At 36.1% G+C, this 25,023-nt stretch overlaps 1 protein-coding gene across 2 annotated transcripts in view; it reads left to right on the top strand.

Annotated features, from left to right (window-relative positions):
* Positions 1 to 24,810, top strand: part of LOC113091483 (gamma-aminobutyric acid receptor subunit beta-3-like) — a 69,250-nt gene extending 44,440 nt beyond the window's left edge. For both annotated transcript variants that reach the window (XM_026257045.1, XM_026257046.1), the window contains 7 exons: positions 3,310 to 3,530; positions 5,973 to 6,055; positions 7,600 to 7,737; positions 12,265 to 12,417; positions 20,151 to 20,395; positions 21,167 to 21,247; positions 22,979 to 24,810. In XM_026257045.1, coding sequence (XP_026112830.1) covers positions 3,310 to 3,530; positions 5,973 to 6,055; positions 7,600 to 7,737; positions 12,265 to 12,417; positions 20,151 to 20,395; positions 21,167 to 21,247; positions 22,979 to 23,326 — 1,269 coding nt within the window. In that variant the 3' untranslated portion in view covers positions 23,327 to 24,810. The remainder of the gene's footprint in view (positions 1 to 3,309; positions 3,531 to 5,972; positions 6,056 to 7,599; positions 7,738 to 12,264; positions 12,418 to 20,150; positions 20,396 to 21,166; positions 21,248 to 22,978) is intronic.
* The last annotated feature ends 213 nt before the right edge of the window (positions 24,811 to 25,023 follow it).

Here is a 25,023-nt window from a genome sequence, read left to right as displayed (position 1 = left end):
TGACTAACAGTCACACTTAGCATTTAGTCATCTAGTACATTCCTGAATGCTGATACATTAGCCTAGTCCCATGTGAATGAATTAGCCTTTGTACAGAACAGTAGTTTCCTATACATACTGTACATGGTGGATCCTGGTGTATTAGATCTCTACATACTTCAGAGTGTAGCCACTAGTTTGTAGCCTGAGGACCAGACAGGCATTCAGAGGATTCTTTTTGCTCAGTCTTAAAACTGCGCTTAAAAAGCAGATATGAACACAGTAAAGGTCAAATGTTTATTGTTTGCTTTATTTTTGGAAAATCTGTCTTGTGAAACCAAGCATCTATTAGTGCAGTAAATAGTTAATTGATGACTGTGTGCTGTAGTTAGTGTTTGATTGATGGAGTGTGACAGTACACAATTTTGTATATTAATTCATAATAACACATTGTGGCTGTGATGGAAATGTCTCTGTGCAGAGATGTTGATAATGATATTGTATGGAAAATAGTTGCACATGATTTATGTCCTCAGAAAAACACAGTTGGCCCCACCCACAGGTATTTGAGATTTGGAGATCCTTAGCATAAAGATTTAGTATGTATATTTGTATAGTTGTGAAAAAGCTACCAGCTACTTTATAGAATAATTAGCAAATATATTCTGCCTAGTTACACAGGCTATTTGGCAAAAGTTGTTTGTTTATTAATTTATTTGAATCCATTTTTTTGAATAGTTTTAAGTGTGTGAAAAGTGTTTATTCAACATGATGATAAAAAAATTATTATAATAGAAATTATTCTAAAATGTTGATTTGAAGCTCAATAAACGTGTCCGTGTTGAAAACAATTATGATTTATTTTTATTTTTTTTGTGAAAATAATTTTTTTTTTTTCAGGATTTTTTGATGAATAGAAAGTTCAAAAGAACAGTAATTTTAAATGCACCCTTTCTGAATAAAAGTATTAATTCTGCATCTTGCATTACTTTTTTTCACCCAAAATTATTATTATTTCATGATTTAGTTACACTGTTCCACACTTTCTTTCTTCTCTAGAACACACTTAAAAAGAGATTTTGGTAAATATTTGTATTGATGAATATCTTATAAAACAGAAACAAAAGTGTTTCAAAAGAAGAAAAGTCATACAGGTTTGGAACAACATGAGGTTGAGTAAATGATAACAGAATGTTAATCTCTGGGCGAACTATCCCTTTAAAAGTTGGCTATGGATTGTGTTAACTCTACCAAACACTGTCTGGCATATCAAGCATTTTTAATTCTAATTAGTATCTACACTTTTAATGTGTAGGGTATAATGTATTGTGAGAAAGGGTTGCATCCATCAGTGTCATTTATAAAACAAAAGCCGTACAGAAAGTAAAGGGGGGACAAGGGAGGACAATAAGAAGCAGGAGGAAGGACAGTGGTGCAAAGAATAGAAGCCTGAGAGAGGGGGAATCACAGGCATTAGTAATCATAAAGTAGATGTCCCTGTCATGTCATCCCCCTCATCTCGTTAGCTAATGAACTCCACTTACACGCTCTCTTGCACAGCCTCTGCTTTCACAGATCTCCTGGCACACTCTGAAGTCAGCCTCGGGGGCCTAAGCCCGTTCTAACATATGTTTGTAAGTGAATTACTTCTTATTACATCAACAGGTTGTGGACATTGTAGGGGACAGCATGTCAGGTCTTCATTTTACCCATGAGTACCAAATATAGCAGATCAGCAGACATATCTGGATTTCAACCAGGTTCAGCTCTGGCCCAGGGGAAAATAAGATCCATAAATTTCGAGATTTCAGCCCTTTTAAAATCCATTGAGTCTCAGTGATGGCCCAAATATAAGGCCTATCATAGCAATGCTTTGGTTTGATTGAATTTCTTTACTGTGAATCGCTGAGGTCATATACTATATCTCTACGAGCTGATGTCGAGTGGACCACTGAGACTCTGGCGGTGTAATGGAAATCTAAAGTTCAGACTGCCTCGTGGAGATGGCCACACAGCATCTTCGTGGCAGACAGGCTTGAAAAATGTAGGCAGAAGGCAGCTTGTTTGCAATCCAACTTTGACGCTTCTATAAATATCACTCAGACAACGGAAAATAAATTTGCTGAAGGCCACAGTCTTTAGATTTCTGTTTCTGACCTTGACAATTTTGACCCTTTAGGGAAAACAGAGCGTGTGTGAGGTCTGATAGGAAATCTAGGGTGAGTCTGAGCGGCATTTTTGAAGTCCTTTCGAGGACACTACAAGAAGGGGACACAACCTGAAGGGTTTTTCCAGAACAAAAGTGAACAGCTGAATACTCACAAAAGGCCCTTTTACAAGGCTGTTAGCTAAGGGCACATGTGATGGTCACTTTGAGGAAGTTTTCTTGTCATTTATGGTCACACGGTCCTAAGTGGATCACATGTGTCCACATTTATTTTTTTTTTATTTTTAGTTTTTGCTTTACCCAGTGCCACATGCATGAAGAGAGAGTGCACAAATCTAAATAAATATGTAAACACAAATATTTGACATTTGAATAAATAAATAAAATGCCATAGTAAAAAAGTAATTTAAAATGCATTTATTTCATGCTAAGTATGGTTCAAATAGCATATTTACTAACATATCGCTTAATACTTACTGATATAATTTTTTTTATTAAACTTTATTTGGACTATTACTTATGCACAATGCACATTTCTTAATATTGAGCCTAAAATCTGTAGTCACTACTGATGAGAATTGTATGATATTTGTATAATATCCCTCTTTAAATTCAAGATATTTAAAGTGTGCTCGAAGTATACTTGTTCCACTTTAGCACAACCAAATATACTTCAGTGTATCTTTAGTCAGACTGTAGCACTACACTACACACAATTAAAGTGCATCAAGTACAAAATTAGTTGCTCCAATTTTGCAGACTTTAAGTGTTTTAGTTTAGTATACCAAAAGTACAATTGCAGGGTAATTTTATTAGGTATTGTACATAAATATGTAAATGTATTTATAGTATATTAAGCATGAAATAGATATATTTCAAATACATTGTAGTATATTTATTTTTCACTAGGGTGGATAAATAAAATAAAATAAAATGAGATGGATTAATATGTGCAAGCATAAAAATACAAAAACCACAAATATTGGTTAATTTTTATATATATATATATATATATATTTATTAAATAAATGTTTTCTCTTTAAAAATAATGAAAATGTATAATGTAAGTATTACGGCTAAATACTGTAGATGTTTTTTGTTGTTGTTGTTTTACCTGACATATTAACTCCCAGCCTAATGACTAATATTTTTCTTTTCTACAGGACTACACACTGACCATGTATTTCCAGCAGTACTGGAGGGACAAGCGGCTCGCATATTCTGGGATCCCTCTCAATCTCACTCTTGACAACCGGGTAGCCGACCAGCTTTGGGTTCCTGACACCTATTTCCTAAATGACAAGAAGTCTTTTGTCCATGGTGTCACAGTGAAAAACCGCATGATCCGTCTGCACCCGGATGGCACAGTTCTTTATGGATTAAGGTGAGAACTGATCCCATATCTAGAGCCATCAACCAGTATTGCTTGATTTACATTGTCATTTTTAACTGTTTCATTTTTTATTAAATTTTTACCTGTTTTTTGATGTAATAGATTAGTGATCAAAACACTACAGTACTATGGCAAATAAACATACAAACATCTTAAATTACAAGAAAATACTTTAAATATAAACTTTTATTTTTTATGTGATAAATTAATAATGTATTATTATGTAATAACAGTTTAATAAATGGTAAATTCATGTATATTTTTCCTTACAATGGAGATTCTATTTTTATCTGCCTTTCACACAATTTGTTTGTATTTGACATTTCAACTGTGGGAGGAGTCTGATAGTACGCAGCTTCAGTGGATGCACATTGTGAGAGCGTTCCCTATTTTGGTCAGTGCACTCGCCTACTAAATTGCATAATTGTTAATGTGTGCCTTTATCTTGTTAAACTCCTTTAATGTTATCAGACTCTGATCCTAAATGAGCTGCTTTTCTCATTCCCACGTGGAAGACTATGGTTATGCCTTCATACTCTGTACCAGCTGGAGTGCTCTATGAGCCAGTTACTGTAGCCTAATTTAGCCTTTCGTTTTGTTCCAAATGAGATCCTGTGGACTAATGCGACCATATGCTAATGTATGGGTCCTGCTTATAAAGTTTATTGAACCATTTCTGTCTTTTTATTATTTATCTCCTTTTGCTCGAATGGAACATCAGTAATCCATCGAATGTTATTTTACAGTTCATCTAGAGAGTTCCTCTGGTCATATAACACACACTGTAGTTTGACTAAGCGATAGTGAGGATAGAGGGCCTTTATTTGTTTGCCTGAGCTGGACACCATTAAAGAAAGAAGAGCGTGCATATTTATGTTAAGGCGTGTGAGTGTGCGCTCATGAAAGCAGCTCTGAAGATGGAATGAAGACACAGAGTTTCCTCTTTAATTTACCCACTCTAGGAAGGAAGGACCACAGTACAACCCACTTCAAATCAGTGTTATATGGTTTGAGCGTGTAATACAAAGACAAAGACAAAAACAATAAATAAAAGACTGCTTTAGTATGTTATTACTTGAATATATAACTGGAGGTAAAAAGTTAACAATTTATTTGAATGCACGATAGGGATATTTTATTTCTTAAATGATCTGTCCAGATTTTTATGTGTAAAGGCACAATCAAATAAATGAAACTCTGAAATTTCACTAGGTAAAAAGGGACATTGTCTATTATCAGTAGTACAGCGATGCATAAACCACAGTTTAATGTGCGGTCACACTACAAAATCAGGTCCATTGATATTGACTGAGTCTGGTTTCTCTCCAGGATTTTTTTTCTCAATTTCTGTCACCAATGGGGTTTTGGTTCCTTGCCACTGTCGCCTTTAGATTGCTTAGTTGGAAACACTAAATTGTCGGCTTGATTGCACTAACGCTATTGGAAGAGAACTGAACTCAATGATGACATCAACTGAGAAATTTGCATTATTAATAAACTGCTTTGACACACTCTGTATTGTAAAAAGTACAATATAAACAAAGGTGACTTGACTGGTCAATACAGCGTTATGAGAAAAGCAAAGTTGCGAAATCTATGTAGGTAAATCTTTCACCTCTATGCAAAATTCCCAAATTACGTGGATTCCTATTGAAATGGCTGGATTCTATCTACAAAAATTAATGGAACAAACAGTCAAAGTGACCACATTTAAGCAATGATGTTTAACATTACAGAGCCTGAGACAAAAAAAATTAATGCAAGAAATTTGAAACCAATATAACCTACTAATACCCCTTTGTTTGAAAACTCCTGCCATAGTGAACTTTAGTGAGCCACACTTGGTTGTACCCCTGAGTCTGACCACAGCCCTGCATTCATCCAGATAAGATTAGAAGGATTGAACATGATCTTCCTCTTACGATAAGCTTACTTCAACCAGGAAGAGAAATCGATACCTGGATGGTATCGTTACCTGGATGAGAAACTAAACCATACTTTAAATGTTCATTGATAATGACTCACGAAGAACATTTGTCATCACATTTTAGACTAAGCTCACACTTGTAGAAAAATGACATGATGAATGGGATGAAATGAGATGTGGGCTTTCCTTGAACTTGTTTGGCCGCTTGCAATACTACTACTCAGTAGCCACTCTTTTGAGGGTAAAAACTGCATTTTCATATATTCAAATCTGTGCTATTTGTTCATGTCCACATCAATATGCATGCTCTGTGCTATATTTGGTTCAAAAGCCTTTTGAAGGGCAGGGGGAGCAATATTTTAATATTCTCCATCTTGCTCATCTTGTTTACAATGAGACACAAAAGTTTTGCATTGTTGTTTATCAAGTGCAGTACCTGCTGTATGCAAGAATTGTGCCTTTGATTTTTCTGTGACTGACCTGTGTGTGTGTTTCTGTGTTTCTAGAATCACCACCACTGCCGCTTGCATGATGGATCTGAGAAGGTATCCATTAGATGAGCAGAACTGCACTCTGGAGATAGAGAGTTGTAAGTGTTCTCTCCCTCACCCTGCTGCAAAGACCAGCATATGTTTCCATGCTGTTTCAAGCTGGTTTATACTGGTCAGTGCTAGTTTGGTGCTTTTCTTACTGGTAAAGCAGCAAAAATAAAATGTGCAGTATTACTGAATAGAATCTGCTATCTTTCTGAAATGCTGCTTAAAATGCTAATAATTATTTATTATGCTTTGACAATTACATTTTATTATTTAACAGACAATATGATATTACCAGCATATACATTACTGTTTGGGGTCAGTAAGATAAAGATAAAATAAAAAATGTTTACAAAAGAAGTCTCTTTGCTCACCAAGCTACAAAAATACAGTCAAAACAGTAATATTGTGAAATATTTTTACAATTTAAAATGTTTTCTATTTTAAAATATTTTGAAATCAAATTTATTCCTGTGAAGGTAAAGCTGAAATCCAGTAGCCATTATTCCAGTATTCAGTGTCACATGATCCTTCAGAAATCATTCTGACATGCTGATGTGCTTCTCAAGAAACATTAGTTATTATCATTAATGTTGAAAACACTAGTACTTCGCAATATTTTTAAATTACTTTACTGTCACTTTTGATTAATTTAATGCAATTTAATTCCAAGAAAAAAAAATTTACTGAACCAAAACATTTCAATGGTAATGCTACTTACATTTAAACTATATTTATAGTCATTATGAGGTACCTATTGCTGGATATGTCATCTTGGCAGGCTGATTGTTTTGAATTGAATGCATAATGGAATTTAGCTTAGCTTGCTAATCAGTTAGCAGGCTAACTGAATGCGTAAAAAATAAGAAATTTTATTGATTTGGCTACATCAAAAAAGCTATATAGTAATGTTTTCAACTCCAAATACCCCCAAAACTAACTTTTCTCCATGAGTATATTGAAGTCTTGCATGGCACCGTGTAGTAAAACTTTGTTGACAGAATCAGCATGTTTTGTTTATGCTTATAAACTGTGTTTAAACAATCAACTCGCTGTGGACTGTCACTGTAAATTACATCACTGCTTTAACCGCTAGTTGTAGAGTTTAGTAGTGTAAATATTTTCTAGTGGGTAAATTTACTTACAGAATATGGTAATCATTCCCCTAAATAACCCAACTTTAATTGTATTAAACGTGCTTGATATGCACACCTAGCTCATTATGGTTTACAAACATGGCAATGCCGGTATGAAATAAAGCTGTCTGTGTCACAGTGGGAAATCTGACCCCTAACAGCTCCCCACGCTTGTGCAAAACAGATGCTCATATGCATGATTATGCTAACAATGCACTTGTTCTGACTTTTTTTTACTTTTCAGCATATGTTACACACACTAATTATGGAAAAGAAATGCTATTTCAAGGAACCACATTTATTTAATTGAAAAGAAGGGAAAAGTTACATTCTAATGTATGAAGCACTGTCTGAGCTCAGTAAATCTCCCTCTAAAACATGGTTTGTGATCTGATAATGTACTTTTACCCAGTAATGTGATGTTTACTCTTTGATTAATTTGATTTCTGTTTGTCCTATAGATGGATACACAACAGATGACATCGAGTTTTACTGGAAGGGAGGAGAAAATGCAGTGACTGGTGTGTCGCGTATCGAGCTCCCACAGTTCTCCATCGTGGACTACAAACTTGTATCCAGAAATGTTGTCTTTTCCACAGGTAAAATAGCAAGACAGGTTAAAATTATAAGCAAGCAATTTGTTTCACTCCTTCATTTGGCCTCATTTATTTAAATTATATTATAATATAATATAACATACTTTATTATAGGAACCAATTCTCACTATTAACTAGCTGTCATGATCCTGCCCTCGTGTCCTTGATTTTTCCTAGTCTTGAGGCAGGATCATGACAGACCCTTGTTTTGTGTACAAGCACATGGCCTTGCCTTTGGGCCATGTGCTTGTGTTGTCTCGTTCCCTTGCCCCGCCCCCTTGTTATCCTAGTCGTGTCTTGATTGTCCCATCTGTGCCACCTGTCGTGTCTTGATTGTTCCCCCTATTTAGATCTCCTAGTGTGCTCTGTCTTGCGTCGGTTCATTGTGTACTACTTATGTGTTCTACACTTGTGATTGTACCTCTGAAGTCCCTGTATAACCGTGAGTGTTATTTGTAGTTAGTGTTCTCTAGTTTTGAGTCTTTGTTTACCTTGTCTGATCAGTCCTGTTTAGTATTTGTTGTATCTGCCCTAGTCCTGTTTTCCCCCTCGTGGGTTTTTATTTTCCCCTTTTTGTAAATAAACCCCTTGTTTGAGAATCCCTGTCTGCACCTGAGTTCCTCCCTTACCAATACCTGACACTAGCATGCTTATTATTAACATATTGGCTGTTTATTAGTATTTATAAAGAACATAATGTGTATGACCATATTCTACATCCATAATCCTACCCAATATCTAAACTTAACAACTACCTTACTAAGTATTAATACGCAGCAAATTAGTTTATTGATGCAAATGTCGTAGTTAATGGTTTGTCAGTAATGATAATTGGACCTTAAAATAAAGTGTGGAATAGTATGATAATATAATATAATATAATATAATATAATATATATCATGCCTCTTTATTCCGAATGAAACATATGACGTTACAGATGATTAATATTTGTAACCTTAAGGCCCGTTCACACCAAGCACGATAACTATAAAAATACAAAAAAAGATAACAATAAAAATATAGTGCTAAAAATCTTTATTAATTAAATATTAAAAGATTAAAAGATTAAATTAAAATATTAAAGAATAGCAGAGTCCACACTACAACTATAACGATAAAGGCACCTAGAAACGATATCTTTGTAATAATTTTCAGAAAGATTTTTTCCGGCTGATGAATGATACAAATATTGACAGCCAATCAGAATCCATCCTGCTATAAAGAGCTCGAGAATTTAAAGCGGCAGACGCACGTGAATAAACAACGATATTGTCCACTGGTGTGGACGCTAATATTGTTATCTTTATAGTTATCTTTATTGTGATCGTTCTTGGTTTGAACGGGGCTTTAAGCATCACAAAGCTGTACTTTTATATTAAATACATGAAGTTGATTTGCTTTTGCTTAAAATATTAGATAAAATGTCTACAACGTATCCTGGGTCCAAAAAAAAATTAACTCAGTGAAACCCTACAGGAATTTTAGTCCTAAAACAGTCTTGTTTTCTAGAACTTATTTTATTACTTGTGCAAGGCAGGATTTAGCACAATAGTTTGCATCAGGAAAGTCAATGAAGGGGTTCCCAAATCATTTGTTACAGTTCTTGTTACAGAGGCAATAACAATAAAATTGATTAAATACTAAAATAGTAAAATGTGTTGAGAGTGTAATTTGCTAGTCATGTAACGCCTGTGATAAAGGCCCTCTCCAGACAGACACATTAAGCTGTATCCGCATAAATTTCTTACCGTATAGGTGTTTATGCGCATAGTCCAACTTTTCTTCTCTGTTTTTAGTGTATCTCTGTGGCAGAATTACAGCGCCACATACTGGTCTGGCATGTATACTACATCGTTTTGTGTCGGTTTGGGGGTTTTGTGTGGAAACTGATATTTCTTGAGAAGGTTGGGGCGGGGGGGTGGATAGAGAAAGCTCTGGCTTCATGTGGACGTAGCCAAAGTAAATAGCTTGGGTCTGACATGACTGACATTGTAGCATTTAAAAGCTTTGATAGAGCTGCAGTGTTTGCAAATGCAGAAAATGTATTTACAATGCAGAAATGTGCTCATTTCTACAGATTTCTACCTTTTTTTGCTAACATTTTTCTGGTCATCGTGTTTTCTGGCCTCACCCTCTTGTACCATTTATTTGAAAAGCTGCCTAATTGGGGCCTGTGCCTCAGATATCTTTCTTCCTCATGGTAGAACAGGCCTGTAATAATGGAGGAGCAATTACCAATCTATTTCCTCAAGCTTCTAAAGAGAAGAGCAGAGATGGAAGGAGGGAGAAAGTGAGAGATGGAGTCAGGGAAGAGCAAAAACAGCCACTTGATACAAATCATCACATATTCATGAGGTAGAAGACCCACTGCATAAATTATTCTCTTCTAAAACTAAGGCATTCATAGAGGCAGCGATGTAATGATTATTCCCCATTCTGAATTAATAGCACTTAGAAAGATACTGGCTAACTTTTGCACATAGTGAACAGGATTATGGGAATAGTGAGGTTTTTATTGAGGAGGACTTGACTGTACTGCTGATGCCATGATAAGGTTTTTCTAGAAGAGGAAATTTTTTTAGTCAGAATTCATTGCTGTTTTTAATGGCTGTCAGTATAGATTGGACATCTATACTTGGATCCAAATTGTTTGTAGAAGCTTCATCATCACCTACCAGCAGATGCTAACTGGCCCAGACTAGCCAGCCAAACCTTGACCCCTTGACCAGCCCAACACAGCAACATTAACTCAACCAGTGCTGTGAGTTTAGGGGCGGGGCTATCTGTTTATCTGACCAATAGAAGATGAGAGGAGAGTTATGTAGATGTGTGTCTGTATGTATTTTATGTGGTTAGTATGGAAAGGTTTTTGTGAGGCATAAGTAATTAGTCTAAGTATGTGTAGGTATTTAAGTTCATCACGTAAGTTACGCAGAATGTTTTTATAGACTGTGATGTGTGTACAGGTTACATAATGTGTATCTGTAGGTTGTGTTATGTGTGTAGGATGTGTGATTTTGTTCATAGGTTGTGTGCATGTTTGGGTGTGTATGTATATCTAGGCTGAATGCTTGTTAGTTGTTGTTTTTTTCACCTCCATTAATAACTAAGCAGAGATTTCTCATCACATGAGCTGCATGGTTCAGTGTCAGATCGCTTGTGTACTTTTGCATCCTATTGGTATTATAAGGCATAAAGTGTTTATATTCATTAATGTTCTTTGGATTAATGAGTTGAACAGGGTTAAAAAAATTACCTTTAACCCCGTAAACCCCTAACCCTAAAGGTGACATTAGTGAAATTTCTATTGGCTTTTGTCAATAGTGTCAACACTGTAGCAACATTTCTAATCACAGTTCACACAGAAGTCACTTTCAAACAAAGCAGCTTTCTGCAAGCTTTTATATGAGGGTTTTATATGACATGAGGGTGAGTAATTAATGACAGAATTTATGGGTGAACTGTCCCAGAAATCTCTTGACAAGCGCAATTTCCAAGTCTGTCTTGGGTCCTGGGCCAAAAATGTCACCTTATGCAACAAAAGTACTCAAAATTTGAGCAAGGAGTTTTCTGTTGTTGTTGATGTTGTTGTTGATTGTAATTTCTTTTTTCTTTTTTTTTTGAGTAACAGTTAGTTTGTGTTTCTATGAATTGATCTGACATTTCACTGTTCGAAGAATGAATCAAATTGATACATAAAAGTGTTTGACATAATATGACAGTACATTAGACATGTACTTAGAATTAATTTACCCTCATAAAAATAAAAATGCAAATTAGGCTAATCATTATCATAGGATTCACCATTTCACTATTCGAAGCATGAATAAAAATGTAATAAAAAAGTGTTTGACATAAAATGACAGTACATTAGAAATCTAGTGACAATAAATTTGCCCTCATAAAAATAAACTGAAAATTAGGATGAATTACATGGGCTAAATATTTCTCTTAAATAGAAAAGTGAATTTCTGAATTTCAGTGTTGACATTTCTATTTCAAAGAGGAAGTTTGGAGAGGATAGTAATCTGCAGTAGTAGAATTTGATTGAAAAATCTCTGTAGTGCTCATTGAGTAAGTTTTTGGTCCAAATTCCTGTGCATTTTAAATTTGTATAGTTTTTTTAAACTCTTAAGTGTTCTATCGAATAAATGGTTTGAAAACTAATAGACATGGACTACAAGCAATAAAAGGCTAGTTTTGATTTCATAGGGGGCTTTAACATTTAATGTTTACTTACTTTTTTATTCGCTTTTCTTGTCTCCTTTCACACTGTGGTGTTTGTGCTCAAGGCTAAACTACAACAAATCACAGATTTTTTTTTTTTGGTCCATGCTTGCCAGTTGCCATAGCAACAAAAGCTACCCATGCTGCCAGTGCTACTGATGCAAAATGTAAAGAATTTTTCCAAAGCCTCAAATACTCGTCTTTTTCCTCTCTCGTGTCTCCCTGTTTACTTCTTTTCCTTGCAGTCTTTGCTTCTCTTTCTCTTTCATATTCTTTAACTATCTTTCTTATCTCTTTAACAGGTGCCTATCCGCGACTGTCTTTGAGCTTCAAGCTAAAAAGAAACATCGGCTACTTCATCCTGCAGACCTACATGCCCTCAATCCTGATCACCATCCTGTCCTGGGTCTCCTTCTGGATCAACTATGATGCCTCAGCAGCCAGAGTGGCATTAGGTATGCTATTTATTCATTAGGATGTCCTGTATACAGCTGACGGGGTGTATGTCATCTGTCGTTTCCGCTGTGGAAGTGCATGCTTTATTTAACACTGCATTGTTGGATGTTCCAATAACTAGAATGCCAACATTCGGTATTCTGTTTGAATTGCAACTTTTTCTGAACGCAAGCCAGATCTCCTCAGAGTCTTCACCCTCCCTTTGGTTTACTTTTTCTTGGATCTTGCCTCCAGACAAACACCAACACACACACATACACTCAGACACATACACAGACAGATATTGTAGGGGCGCATGCATCATTTACCACGGAACCGGGTAGAACCCAGTTAGCCACAAACCCGTTGCTTTTGACACACTACAGCGACTGCTCGCAGAGAGAGAGACTGTTCTCAGTGTGTCTTTGCTCTGATGTTGTTATTCCAGAATGATGAGTTTGCCCAAAAGGCTACAGAACCTCTCCAGCTGCAGTGAGTAGCAGGATACAAAAGCTCTGTTTTATAAACCCAGCATGAACAGCCTTTTAAGGCACACTCCCATTGTGAAGGGGGTTCCAAATGCTGCCTAAATACTAAGGAAGGGAATACTATATACATTTATATAGTATGTAATATTTGTGTGTGTCATGTATTTTTACACAAGGAGTGCAACAATGAAAACAGTTTTAGTCATAAATTGCTAGAAAATTTGACAGTTCCAAAGAAATTCCTAGATAAATTTAAATATTTTCTTAAAACATGCTAAAATAATTTTGCTTAAGTAATTTTTTTACAATGCATATGTAAGGCTAACTTAATACATTCTTCAATAGAGAGACTGTTCACAAAAACAGTGTTGCATCTCAGCAACAAGCTTCTTTTTAAAATCCAGATTTGCTGCCAAGCGAACTGAGAAAATTAATATTGGCTAAATTTTTAAATACCTAAACTGAACACTGTTTAAAATCTGATTCCTTTCAGTGTTTTAGTTTATTTAGAAATTTTTTATTGACCCATTTAAAAATGCTTGTGTGACATTTTTACATTACTTTTGCACTGAAACACAAAATAATATTGTAATACTTATTATAATGTAGTAATATCCCATTTTATATGTTAAATGGTGTACACACCATTTAAAAGATTGGGCTTAGTAAAAAAAAATTTAAGAATTTTAAGAAAATAATACTTCATTCACTTATTTTATACACAAAGCTACTGTGTAGTTGAACTGGTTTAAATTATGAGCAGCTTGTTTCATTTCAGTCAGGATGCTGCCTAGGAGGCGCCTGCCTATTTAGACAGTTGACAGCAAGGTAGCTTTCTTGGTTGTGAAACAGAGCTACTGCAAGCGGCTTTTAAACTAAATTTCAGTCTCACTGCCTCCAGCCTAATCACTGCCTTTGTGGACACCAAACTCGAGCGTATGAGTTCAGATTTACACAAGCTTCTGCTGAAGAGACTTCAGTGCATGAACATTATTATCTTCTGGGCATTTTTAAATCTCAGAGATAGATCACAGAGCGCTGTACAATATTTTTTTTTAATCACATGTTTAATGTGTGCGAGAGTGTGTTTGTTCATGCACCCAGGTGCGGCTCTTTGAGATGGATGTGATATGTTGGATATGGGCCTTCTTTAGGGAAATTGTCCTCATTAACCACGTTAAGCGAAGAAATGAGAACACTTTACACTGGGAGGAAGGAGTCTCCTGGGTCCCCCACACATATACCACCCATCTCACCTGCCTTTATGCATCATTACAAGGCCCCCAACCCCCGTCTATCTATTCTCTCACTCTTTCTCTATTCCTCTTTTTCTTTGTCTTTTTCTGCTGTCCTCCCACAGCCAGGCAGCCAAATGAAAACAAAGGGATCAATGCAGCTAGAAAACAATTACATTTAACTTCCATTTCAATCCCAAGGCATGCTGCAGCACAGATGAATCTCTGCCTTAAATGTCTCTGTCTCGCGCCTCCCACTGCTCGCTGACTCCGTCTATACTCTGCAGTCACATCTGGCCCAGCCCCGGCCCTGTATCTCGCACTGCATTAATGCAACACACTTAAGGACTTGATTCATTTCAGCAAGAAACAAACATATCGAATGATGTATAGGATGTTGATGCCTTCCGATTGTTTTGCTGACATCCTCAGTCATGTAGATTTTTAGAAGAGAATATTATACGATCTTAAGACTGGCTAATGATCAAAGCAGAGCATTTTTAAGTTGTATTTGTAGTCCAGCACTGCATGTGAAATATTGGAAGAATGAAACTGAAATTGGAATTACATAAATGTTAGTAATATAAAGACAAAGTTTTTCTTTTTGGGAGAACTATTTCTTTAAAGGAACTTTAACTAAACGCATCTGTTCGAAGTGCCTAAAAACAATCCGAAATAGATCTTGAGTGCTTGCCGTTGTTGTGCATTTCACTTTCAAAAGTCAAAAGAATGACATCACACATTATTCACTGCAGACAGGTCTGTGTGAAGGTAGATGTTTGCTCTGGTTAGGTAACTCCTCTGCGCTGAACTCTGTGCAGAGCTGAGTTTGATCCTCCCTTGCTGTGACCTGGTCATGCACAAATCAATGCAGTGTGCTCCACGTACAGCCCTCTTCTTCACACCAGAATAATGCTTTTGAGTTTATGTAAGCTAGGACAGGCATCCATCTGCCCACACATGTCCTCTCTCACTCTGGGGACTCAGGCCTTTACAGTGAACGCACTGTGGGAGTGAAGAGCCGACCATTTTCTTTGGTCTCTGGTTGTTAAATTGTATTCTACATTCTAATATTCAACTCCAGTAATAAAACTTGTGAATAAAAGGTCTGAGAGGTTAGACATGCTAATTTTAGGTGACTATTTTGTGCAGTTCTGTGACATCTCACCTTTTTCTAGAACATTGGATGGTGTTATGTAAAGTTAATTATTTGAGATTACATACATTTATGACAGATGATTAATTGATTCTAAAGACCAGTGATTCTTAACCAATCAGCGACAACACTAGGGGTAAGTATTGCACGACTATAAATGAAATCAATGTGTTATAGAATAATATACATTTTATTAATAAAGTTATGGGTCAGTAGTTTTATTTTTATTCTATTTTTTGCATTCAATTACGTTGTCACGTAAATTTTTTATTTGAAGTAAATCTGAACTTTCTATTTGTCACAAAAAAAAAAAACGATTGTGACAACGAAGACTGTAGGCTGATGAAAATGCAGTTTTGCCATTACATGAATAAGTTGCATTTTAAAATGTATTAAAATAGAAAACAGATTTTAATTTGCAATATTATGTCACAATATTACTGTTTAAGTACAGTCTTTTTATAGTTATAATATTCACCTACTTTGTAAGGCAAGAAAGCAGAACCTTATTTTATTTATTTTTTTATTGTAAAGATGAAAATGTGCATTTAGACTATATAAAGTCAGCAGACAAAACTTAATGGATCTCTTTACTTGATTCATAGAGCTAATTTATACCCAATGCAATTAAAAATTTAAATTAAAAACACTGTTAAAGAAAATGCATAATGTATGTGAACGTAAAAGATGTTCACTTCAAAATTCTGTACAAAAATCACTTTATTCAGTGGGAAAAATGTTCTCTGCAGCATTAGAGTTAACGCTAAATTATTAAAGCCATTTAAATAGTCAGGAGACCAGAGAAAATAAGAAAAGCATGTACATTCTTTTAAAATCCACTGTTTGAGATGTTCTCGGCAGTCAGAGTCTCGGTTGAAAAGTGCCTGGATTGTAATCCCAGGAATTGTGCTTAATGTAACTTTAAATGTTAATGTGATGCTGCTCACCGAATCGAAACTAGGACATGGCTGCTTTGCAGTCAGTCGACAAGGCCCTTTTCTCGTTAACGAGGTAACAGCATTCCTTAGGGAGTGTGAATCTGACGGAGACAAGGTCCCCTGTAAAGCACACTGCCCTGCACTAATTACACTTTGATTAGAGGAAAAACCCAAAGTAACGGTCTGTAACTTTAGTCCTCGAGATCTAAGCTAAGATCAGGCTTGTCATAGTCGGGATGCACACTCATCACTTCCTTGTAGTTTTGCGATGTGGTTTGGAGAGGAAGTTGGCAGTTTGTTTGAGAAATTAGCTCAGCTATGATGGAGTCTTGCTGTGTTTGTTGCAAAAGAGGTCGGTCCTTTGCAGGGCAACAGAAATATTGACAGTTTCATTTCTTGCTCCAGTCAGGCATATTCACACTGATGTCCCAGCACAGCTACAGCAGAGTCAGCAACAAACACAGTGATTTGAGTGGCAGCATTAACCGTGAGACGGCGTTCGTAAAGCAGATTTATGTCTAATCTGAAAATGAGATTTGCAAAAAGGTATAGAACTACTAAATATGCAGAGCAGACGTGACACATAGGGTTGTGTTAAAGGGATAGTTCACCTAAAAACGAAAGTGCTGTCATCAGCCTCAGAGTTACTTTCTTTTACAGAACTCAAACAAATATATTTTGGTGAACATTGGGGTTCAAAAAATATCTAACTTTATTTGCATGGACTAAAAGACTTTTTTGTAACCTCAAATATGTTTTTGACATTGTTTGCACATATTTGTTTGCACCTAACCCTAACCCTAACCCTTACCCTAACGTACTGTCATTTTGTTATGACAGTAAGGAAATCTCATTGCAATCAGTTACATCAAGATAAGTTACATCAAGATATTTTACAACTAGTCTCACTCTCAGACGGCACGTCCTCAGACCGCCCACAGTCTGTTCGCTTACCATCTGACTGATGCATATTGCTCACAAAACTGGAAAGCACTTTCTCAATCTGGCAAGCTCCAATCTGATTGGCCGACTTCACACAAGTCGTGGGAGTCGTTTTTTTTTATAATTGTGCCTTATGAAAGTCATATTTACAAGTCACTCAGTTGATAAAAGACAGCGCACTTTTGACAATAATATAATCACTGGATTGGCCAAAGTTTGTCATGTTAGTTGCTAATAAATGCAAAAAGTTTTCTGTGAGGGGTAGGTTTAGGTGAAGGGTTGGTGTAGGGCAATAGAAAATACAGTTTGTACAGTATACAAACCCTAGAGTCCCTACAAGGATAGTCAACCAGACTGTGTGTGTCAAGTCACCCTTATTTATATAGCGCTTTAAACAAAATACATTGCGTCAAAGCAATTGAACAACATTCATTGATAAAACAGTGTGTCAGTAATGCAAAATGACAGTTAACGGCAGTTCATCATTGAATTCAGTGATGTTATATCTGTTCAGTTAAATAGTGTCTGAGCATTCATTTGCAAGCAAGTCAACGAGATCGCTGTAGATGAAGTGACCCCAACTAAGCAAGCCAGAGGCGACAGTGGCAAGGAACCAAAACTCCATTGGTGACAGAATGGAGAAAAAAACCTTGGGAGAAACCAGGCACAGAATGGGGGCCAGTTCTCCTCTGAACAGACGAAACCAGTAGTTCAATTACAGGCTGCAGCAAAGTCAGATTGTGCAGAAGAATCATCCGTTTTTTATGCTCTTGTCCCGGTGGTCATCTGAGACAAGGTCTTTACAGGGGATCTGTATCTGGGGCTCATCTAGTTGTCCTGGTCTCCGCTGTCTTTCAGGGCTGTAAAGGTCCTTTCTAGGTGCTGATGCACCATCTGGTCTGGATACGTACTGGATCTGGTGGCTACGGTGACCTCAGAATAAGAGAGAAACAGACTAATATTAGCGTAGATGCCATTCTTCTAATGATGTAGCAAGTACATCGGGTGTTATGGGAAGTGTTCCCGGTTCCGGTTTACCTAATTAATACATCCTAAAAATCCTTTAATGGATTTGGATATTAGAAGCATATTAGTGTGTTATGTGTAAGCCAGGTTAAAGAGATGAGTCTTTAATCTAGATTTAAAACTGCAAGAGTGTGTCTGCCTCCCAAATAATGTTATGTAGGTTATTCCATAGTTTAGGCGCCAAATAGTAAAAGGCTTTGCCGCCCACAGTTGATTTTGATATTCTAAGTATTATCAAATTGCCAGAGTTTTGAGAACGCAACGGATGTGGAGGATTATAATGTAACAAGAGCTCATTCAAATACTAAAGTTCTTAACCATTCAGGGCTTTATAAATAATAAGCAGTATTTATATTTGTGTGTGTGTGTGTGTGTGTGTGTGTACCTACTTAACCATATTTTCACAAATTTGCACCCAAAAGTGAGCTAAAACTGTCAAAATCCTCCCTTTAGGGATGTCCTCATTTGTAAAACTAGTATAAAAATAAACTAAACAAAGGCTTTTTTTTATTGTAAAAATTCATAAAGTTTTCTGCAAGGGGTAGTTCTAGGTGTAGGGTTGGTGTATGGTGATAGAAAATACAGTTTGTACAGTATAAAAACCATTATGCTTATGGAATGTCCCCTTTTAGATAGCTAAGTAAGGGCGACTTATGAGGACATAACCCATGTCCCCATTTTTCAAAACACTTTATAACCATACAGAATTAGTTTTTTTTTTTTTTTTTTTTTTTTTTTGATAAAGTAAAAATGCACAAAGTCTCCTGTGAGGGTTAGGTTTAGGGGTAGGGTTGGTGTAGGGCCATACAATATACAGTTTGTAAAGGATAAAAACCATTACGCCTATGGGATGTCCCAACTTTACACGAAAACAAACGTGTGTGTGTGTGTGTGTGTGTGTTAGTACATATCCAAGTGGGTGTCTGAGCAGTTGGAGTATTGCTCCTCTTTGAACTCACAGTGATACTGACTCAGGATTGACTCACACAATAAACAGAATAGAGTATCACAGCATAGAATCGATAAAATACATTGAAAATAGAAAAAAATGCTATTGACTTTTCTATTCATATAATATAATCTATTATATAAGACATTCTATTAAATATGAACAGCGTTTGGGAAAACTTTGGGAAAAGGGAAGAAGACACTCAAGGAAAAAAACAACAACAACAGCAGTGCTGGGCTGTTCTCTTCAGCTGTGGCCAAGCTGATCAGTCATGCTGTTTTATACTCTGTATGTTACTCTCAATTTCTCAAATCTGGCCTCGGTACAAATGAATCCAATATAATCAGCTAATTAGGTCAGTGCTCACATAATGCATAATATACAAAAGGGTGCAGTGTTGTGGCTTTGTAGTGGCAATTAGAGGTTGGGAAACTGTCAGTTAAGGGATTAAACAGCATTTTATTTGGTATTGCAATCAATTATGAAGTTAACCAGGCTTCTGCCATCATAAGTGAATTATTCATAGCTAGATTTGACAGTGTTGTGGTTGTGTAATTCCATTTACTTAGCAGGGCTCGGATCTGGCATTTTAAACATTGTGACAGCACTCAGTCTGTTGCACCCATTCTCAGAGTCCAGATTCATGGTAGGCGTTGGAACAGAGGTGTCAAACGAGAGCGCTTTCATCCCTGGCTGAGTCCTTCAAAATTTAGTGTCAATGTGTTCTGCCTTCCATAAGCTTGTACTTTCAAATTAGTTACACTTGGTTGTACTGAATACTGACTGTGTAAGCCTTAGTTTACATGTACTTCATAGCCCATAGTTTGCAATGGTTAGCTCACTTGTAAAAAAAAATTCTGTCAGTACTTCCTAAACTTTGTGGTGTTTCTAACTCGTATGCTGTTATTTTTTCAGCAACATTATCAAAAAAAAAATTATCTTTTTTTTTTTTTTTTTTTTTTTGCTGAACTATTACATTCATTTTGATATTATTAATCAATGTTTTTTTCCCCATACAGGTATTACCACTGTGCTGACTATGACCACCATCAACACCCACCTGAGAGAAACACTTCCCAAGATCCCCTATGTCAAAGCCATAGACATGTATTTGATGGGCTGCTTCGTCTTTGTGTTCTTGGCACTGCTGGAATATGCTTTTGTCAACTACATTTTCTTTGGACGAGGGCCTCAGATGCAGAAAAAGTTGGCTGAGAAAGCTGAGAAAGCCAATAACGACCGCAACAAGTACGACGGCAACAAGGTAAAAGTCATTATTATCTATTGCAATGCCAGTTTGGAGAATTACTTTATTGTGTGCTAAACAATTGAGCTTGAGTGTGTTAGATTTTTTTGGTAAAAGTTTGTTTTATGATAGCTCTGGGGGATATGATACAATAGGATGAGCGAAGAAGAGGAAAAAACACAAATGTGAAGTTTCTAAGTAATGGAGTATATAAAAATGTTGCAATAAAAGAACATTGGAATTTGTACTGTTCTTCAGAATTAAAGTGATAGTTCTCCCAAAAATGAAAATTCTGTCATCATGTACTCACCACAGTTGGTGGTTGCCATTGACTTCCATAGTAGAAAAAAAATGGAAAAATTAATAGAAATAAATATTTGAAGCCCCCAAAATGCTTTGGACAATTTGTGGTAGCACTGTACAACACTGCTCTATAACTGGTCAAATTAAATATAAACCATGAACCAAAAACATGTCCTAACCAGACATGATGTGACGCATTACAGGATTCTGTTTTAGAAATGGTTTCTATTTCTGCAATGTCAAGGCTGGAAGAACAACATACAGACAATCTCAAGTGCTTTATTTAATGTTAAAAAGTATCAAAAAATAACTTTGACTGTCATTTTTTTAATTGAAGGCCACTGTCATTTGCATGCAAATAGTTATGCACCAACAACATCTCGGAATGTGTCATTTTTTCTTTTAATCACATGACAAATTCCAGACTCAAATATTTGAGGGTAAAGCAGATGAAGAACAAACGCTTGTTTGTGTTTTTCTGACCAGTCTGTTCAGGAGGGAGGCAACTGCAAGCCATCATCTGTTAAACAGTCCAATCAGGTACAAGGCCACCGTCACTCGCGAGGGGTGAGTGTGTGTATTGCTGACTGTTTTGTCAACAATGCTTCCTTCTGAAATCCTCCTAGCAACAGTTTTCCCCTTATTTACTGCATAGCAGTGTTTGATCTCACAGCAAGGACAATTAGGTGTATTAAAATGTCCCATATTTTTACAGGACTTGAGTATTCAGTGGTTTGAATCACTTGGTAGAGGATAGTCAGATTAAATATAGACCTGTCTTCTTACTTTATACCTAAAATCTTAAATATGAACTTTTAATGTATTTTTGTAATATTCTATCATATCAATTTGGGATTTTATCTTATTTTGAATTTTGCTAATTTAGTTCATGTAATGCCACTTCATTTCAACATTAGATTTTTTGGTCATTGCTTCAAATCCAGTGTAATTCTGGGTCCTGATTCAAAAGTTATTTTGTGCCATCTTGCTTTTGTGTCTTTGTTTTTCTTCCTTGTTCACACGTAATGGTGTGATTTCTGCTCTAGTTGAAAGTTCAGCAAGAACCAGAAGTCCACTTGTGGTATTATTCATTTATTTGAACATTCTGGTTCAGTGCACATCATCTCAGCTCAATGATATACTATACTCTATTGCTGTTCTCTCGTTCACCCCATCACAAACACTGTTCACGATTACAACATGTGCTTGAGCTATAATAGGATTTTTGCAAAAATTTATTTCTGAATTATTTATTACTGCAGAGACTCTGAGGTTACAGTAAATAAACAATTGTGAAATATCATCCTCTTGTGAAATAACCTGAACTTGTTTTTCAGTAAAATGGTTCTATCAGTTACTTTTACATTTTTTCCCCTTGTTTCATTCTGTTATTTGAATTAATCCACATTATTTGTGTTCTGTCTGCGCACCGTATAATAAACAAACTTATTTTTTATTGATTACATAAGATTATGACAAATATAAATATTTTTTAGGGCCCCTACATTGTCTGGGTTAACCTACATCTAATGGATGAAAACTTCTACATTCTAATATGATCCTCGTGAGGTTACCAACTGACACAACTTGCTCTTTTTTTTTTTCAGTAGTCCCGATTCAGATCATTAACAAAACAGCCATTTATAACCTAAATATGATTTGAGATTACAATTGTACAACCTAATTGTACTGAATATTACACTTTGAAATTGTGGCTTGTTAAGAATGTCTCATTATCATATTGTTTCTAGAATGATGCATTAGTGTTTCGATGTTTGATTGTAAAATGAGTGCTGTTCAGTTCTGTATGCTATACTCTAGAGCCCAGCACTTCAGCAGTAATTCATGTCTGGGGCATGTGACTATGGCAGTGCTTATATCATACACATATACCATTATTATTTTTCCTTGTGAGGATTCCATGTAGTGGTTACATAATGAACTGTATTCAAATGACAAGACTGTGATCAAATATGGCTATATAAATCTAGTTGTCTTTTACTTTTGTGCAAGGAACACACCTCTATTGTAACTTTTCTAACTAACCACTCTTTATTCTTCAAATACCTGTTTCCTATTCCATTAGAAAAAAATGATGCTTGCTTTGATAATGTCTTTTTAGGACTTTAAAGACCAACTTCCTTTTAATGTGATTGCTTGCTCTGTTCAATTTATTTAACCCCTTTAAAGCCTGACAAGTATTGATCATGGCCTTAGAAATTTGCGTACCAAATATAATACAGTAGGATTTATGGATTTAAAGGAAAACATGGTAACCAGGATTGTCTCTGCTTTCAGGTGGATTCCCAGGGAAATATCCTTCTGACCACTCTGGAGATCCACAATGAGGTGGCCGGGAACGAGATCACCACCAGCGTCAGCGAGGCTCATAACTCCACTTCAATGGTGTTCGATAACTCAGGGATCCAGTATCGTAAACAGAGCGCAGCACGGCCAGAGGGCCGCCACAGCATGGACAGGAACACACAGTCCAAGAAACCGCGGCTACGCAGACGTTCCTCCCAGCTCAAAATCAAAATCCCTGACCTCACAGACGTGAACGCCATCGATCGATGGTCACGGATAATATTTCCCTCAGCTTTCTCTCTTTTCAACTTGATCTACTGGCTGTATTACGTGAATTAGGCCTGAGATGTCAATGGGTTTTTTTTGCCCCTTCACAATTTTTTCATGTTGCCAAGTGGAAAATAGAGACTTTTTGTTTCGCTCTGATGACTTTTAAGGGACGTACTTGCGCGCTATATATATATATTGAGGTTTTTCTAAAATTTAACCTTTGCAATGTTGTGAAGGCTTCAGAAGGAATGCTACACACACCAAAACCCATTCTTATATACAGTACATATGTACTCAAACATACCCATTCACACATGCACAAAATCAGTTTTCTGAAAACCATCTCTGTACATACATGTTGCAATTTTTTGAAGCCACAGGACTTCCGCATGCTGCACTCAGAACTGTTTTTAATTTGTACATGTTGCTGTGTTACTCTTGATTGAAAGATGCTACGGTAATTGCAAATGTTTCATGCCAATAAAGCGCAGGAGATTAATATTGATAGAAGATTATATAGATGTGAAAATGCAATATAACAAGGGTTGTAGGTCAAATCATGTCTTCAGTTTCAAAGCTTGCTACATAAACATCAGCTGCACTAAACGTTGCTGTTATGATCTTATTTAGACAAAGTTTGTATATAATCATGTTATGATATGCTTTTGGAACATGATTTCCATCCGCCTTGGGTTGATATGATTATACACCACTTTTTGCAATCATGTAAAGTGCTTCAGTACATGTAAGATAAGATAATAATTGTACACTTATCTCATTCCAAGGATATCAAAAGGAAGAAAAAGAACAAATGTGAAGTATTTAAATCAGGGCCTGCAAAGGATTTCCACGATGCCATTCTGAACATCAAGCATAAGTAGACAAACAATCCTGAGATTGTGTTTTGCATTTTGTTAGTAGATGTGTAGCATAACTGTATGATTTTCAAGTGAGAGGTTTGGGTGTTTTATTCCCCTCCATTTTTTAAAAGAATGCCTGAGTCATTTCAAATATCATTGTGGGCCTTATGTAAACATCGTATGGCCCATGCATAACACATCCTTTCATTTCCTTCCCTTCCAGTGAGGGTTATTTTCGTCAAAGGTAAATGGAAAATCTCGTAATGCATTCGAGGGAATTCTACTTTGGCATCAAAACAAAACTTGTCTCAGGTTCTCGTCCAATATGAAAATGACCCAATTTTTTTCTGATGGTCAGTATTCACATCATATGTATTGTGATTAATTTGTATTATATCCTTGTGTACAGCAACAATGATTACATAGATTTAGACAGCATGATATTGTTTGCATTTAGAGATTCTACACAGATAAATGATTTTGTTTTGGGAGATTTCTTTACTACCGGTCATATGCACTTACTCTGTTTCAGGGGCTGAAAACTGCTTTCTGGTTGAGAGTAATGTTGTATACTCATGCTTGCAAATCATCAAAATATAATTATAAATCTCTTCAAAATATCCTGTGTGTGCTGTTAATGTCATTTTAACAGGTTGCTTTGCAGTAGCATTGTGTCAGTAGATGCTCATTAATTCTTTTATTACTTTTCTTCCCTCTTCTATTGTATGTTGTAAATATATAACCCACAATCCACTCATGTGACCCATTTCTTTCTTCCCTCCCCCCCACCCAATATTTATTTCTGAGGTTTTATTCTGTACAGTCAACCCCACAAATGACTAGATCTCTATTTATGAAATGTGTGTAAATGATTAGATAAATGAGGGCTGAATGTCCTGAGGACAT

The sequence above is a fragment of the Carassius auratus genome, unplaced genomic scaffold, assembly GCF_003368295.1.
Source record: "Carassius auratus strain Wakin unplaced genomic scaffold, ASM336829v1 scaf_tig00214198, whole genome shotgun sequence".
Classification (NCBI taxonomy): domain Eukaryota; kingdom Metazoa; phylum Chordata; class Actinopteri; order Cypriniformes; family Cyprinidae; genus Carassius; species Carassius auratus.
Note: the sequence above shows the minus strand (reverse complement) of the source record. Positions and strands in the feature narration are given on the sequence as shown.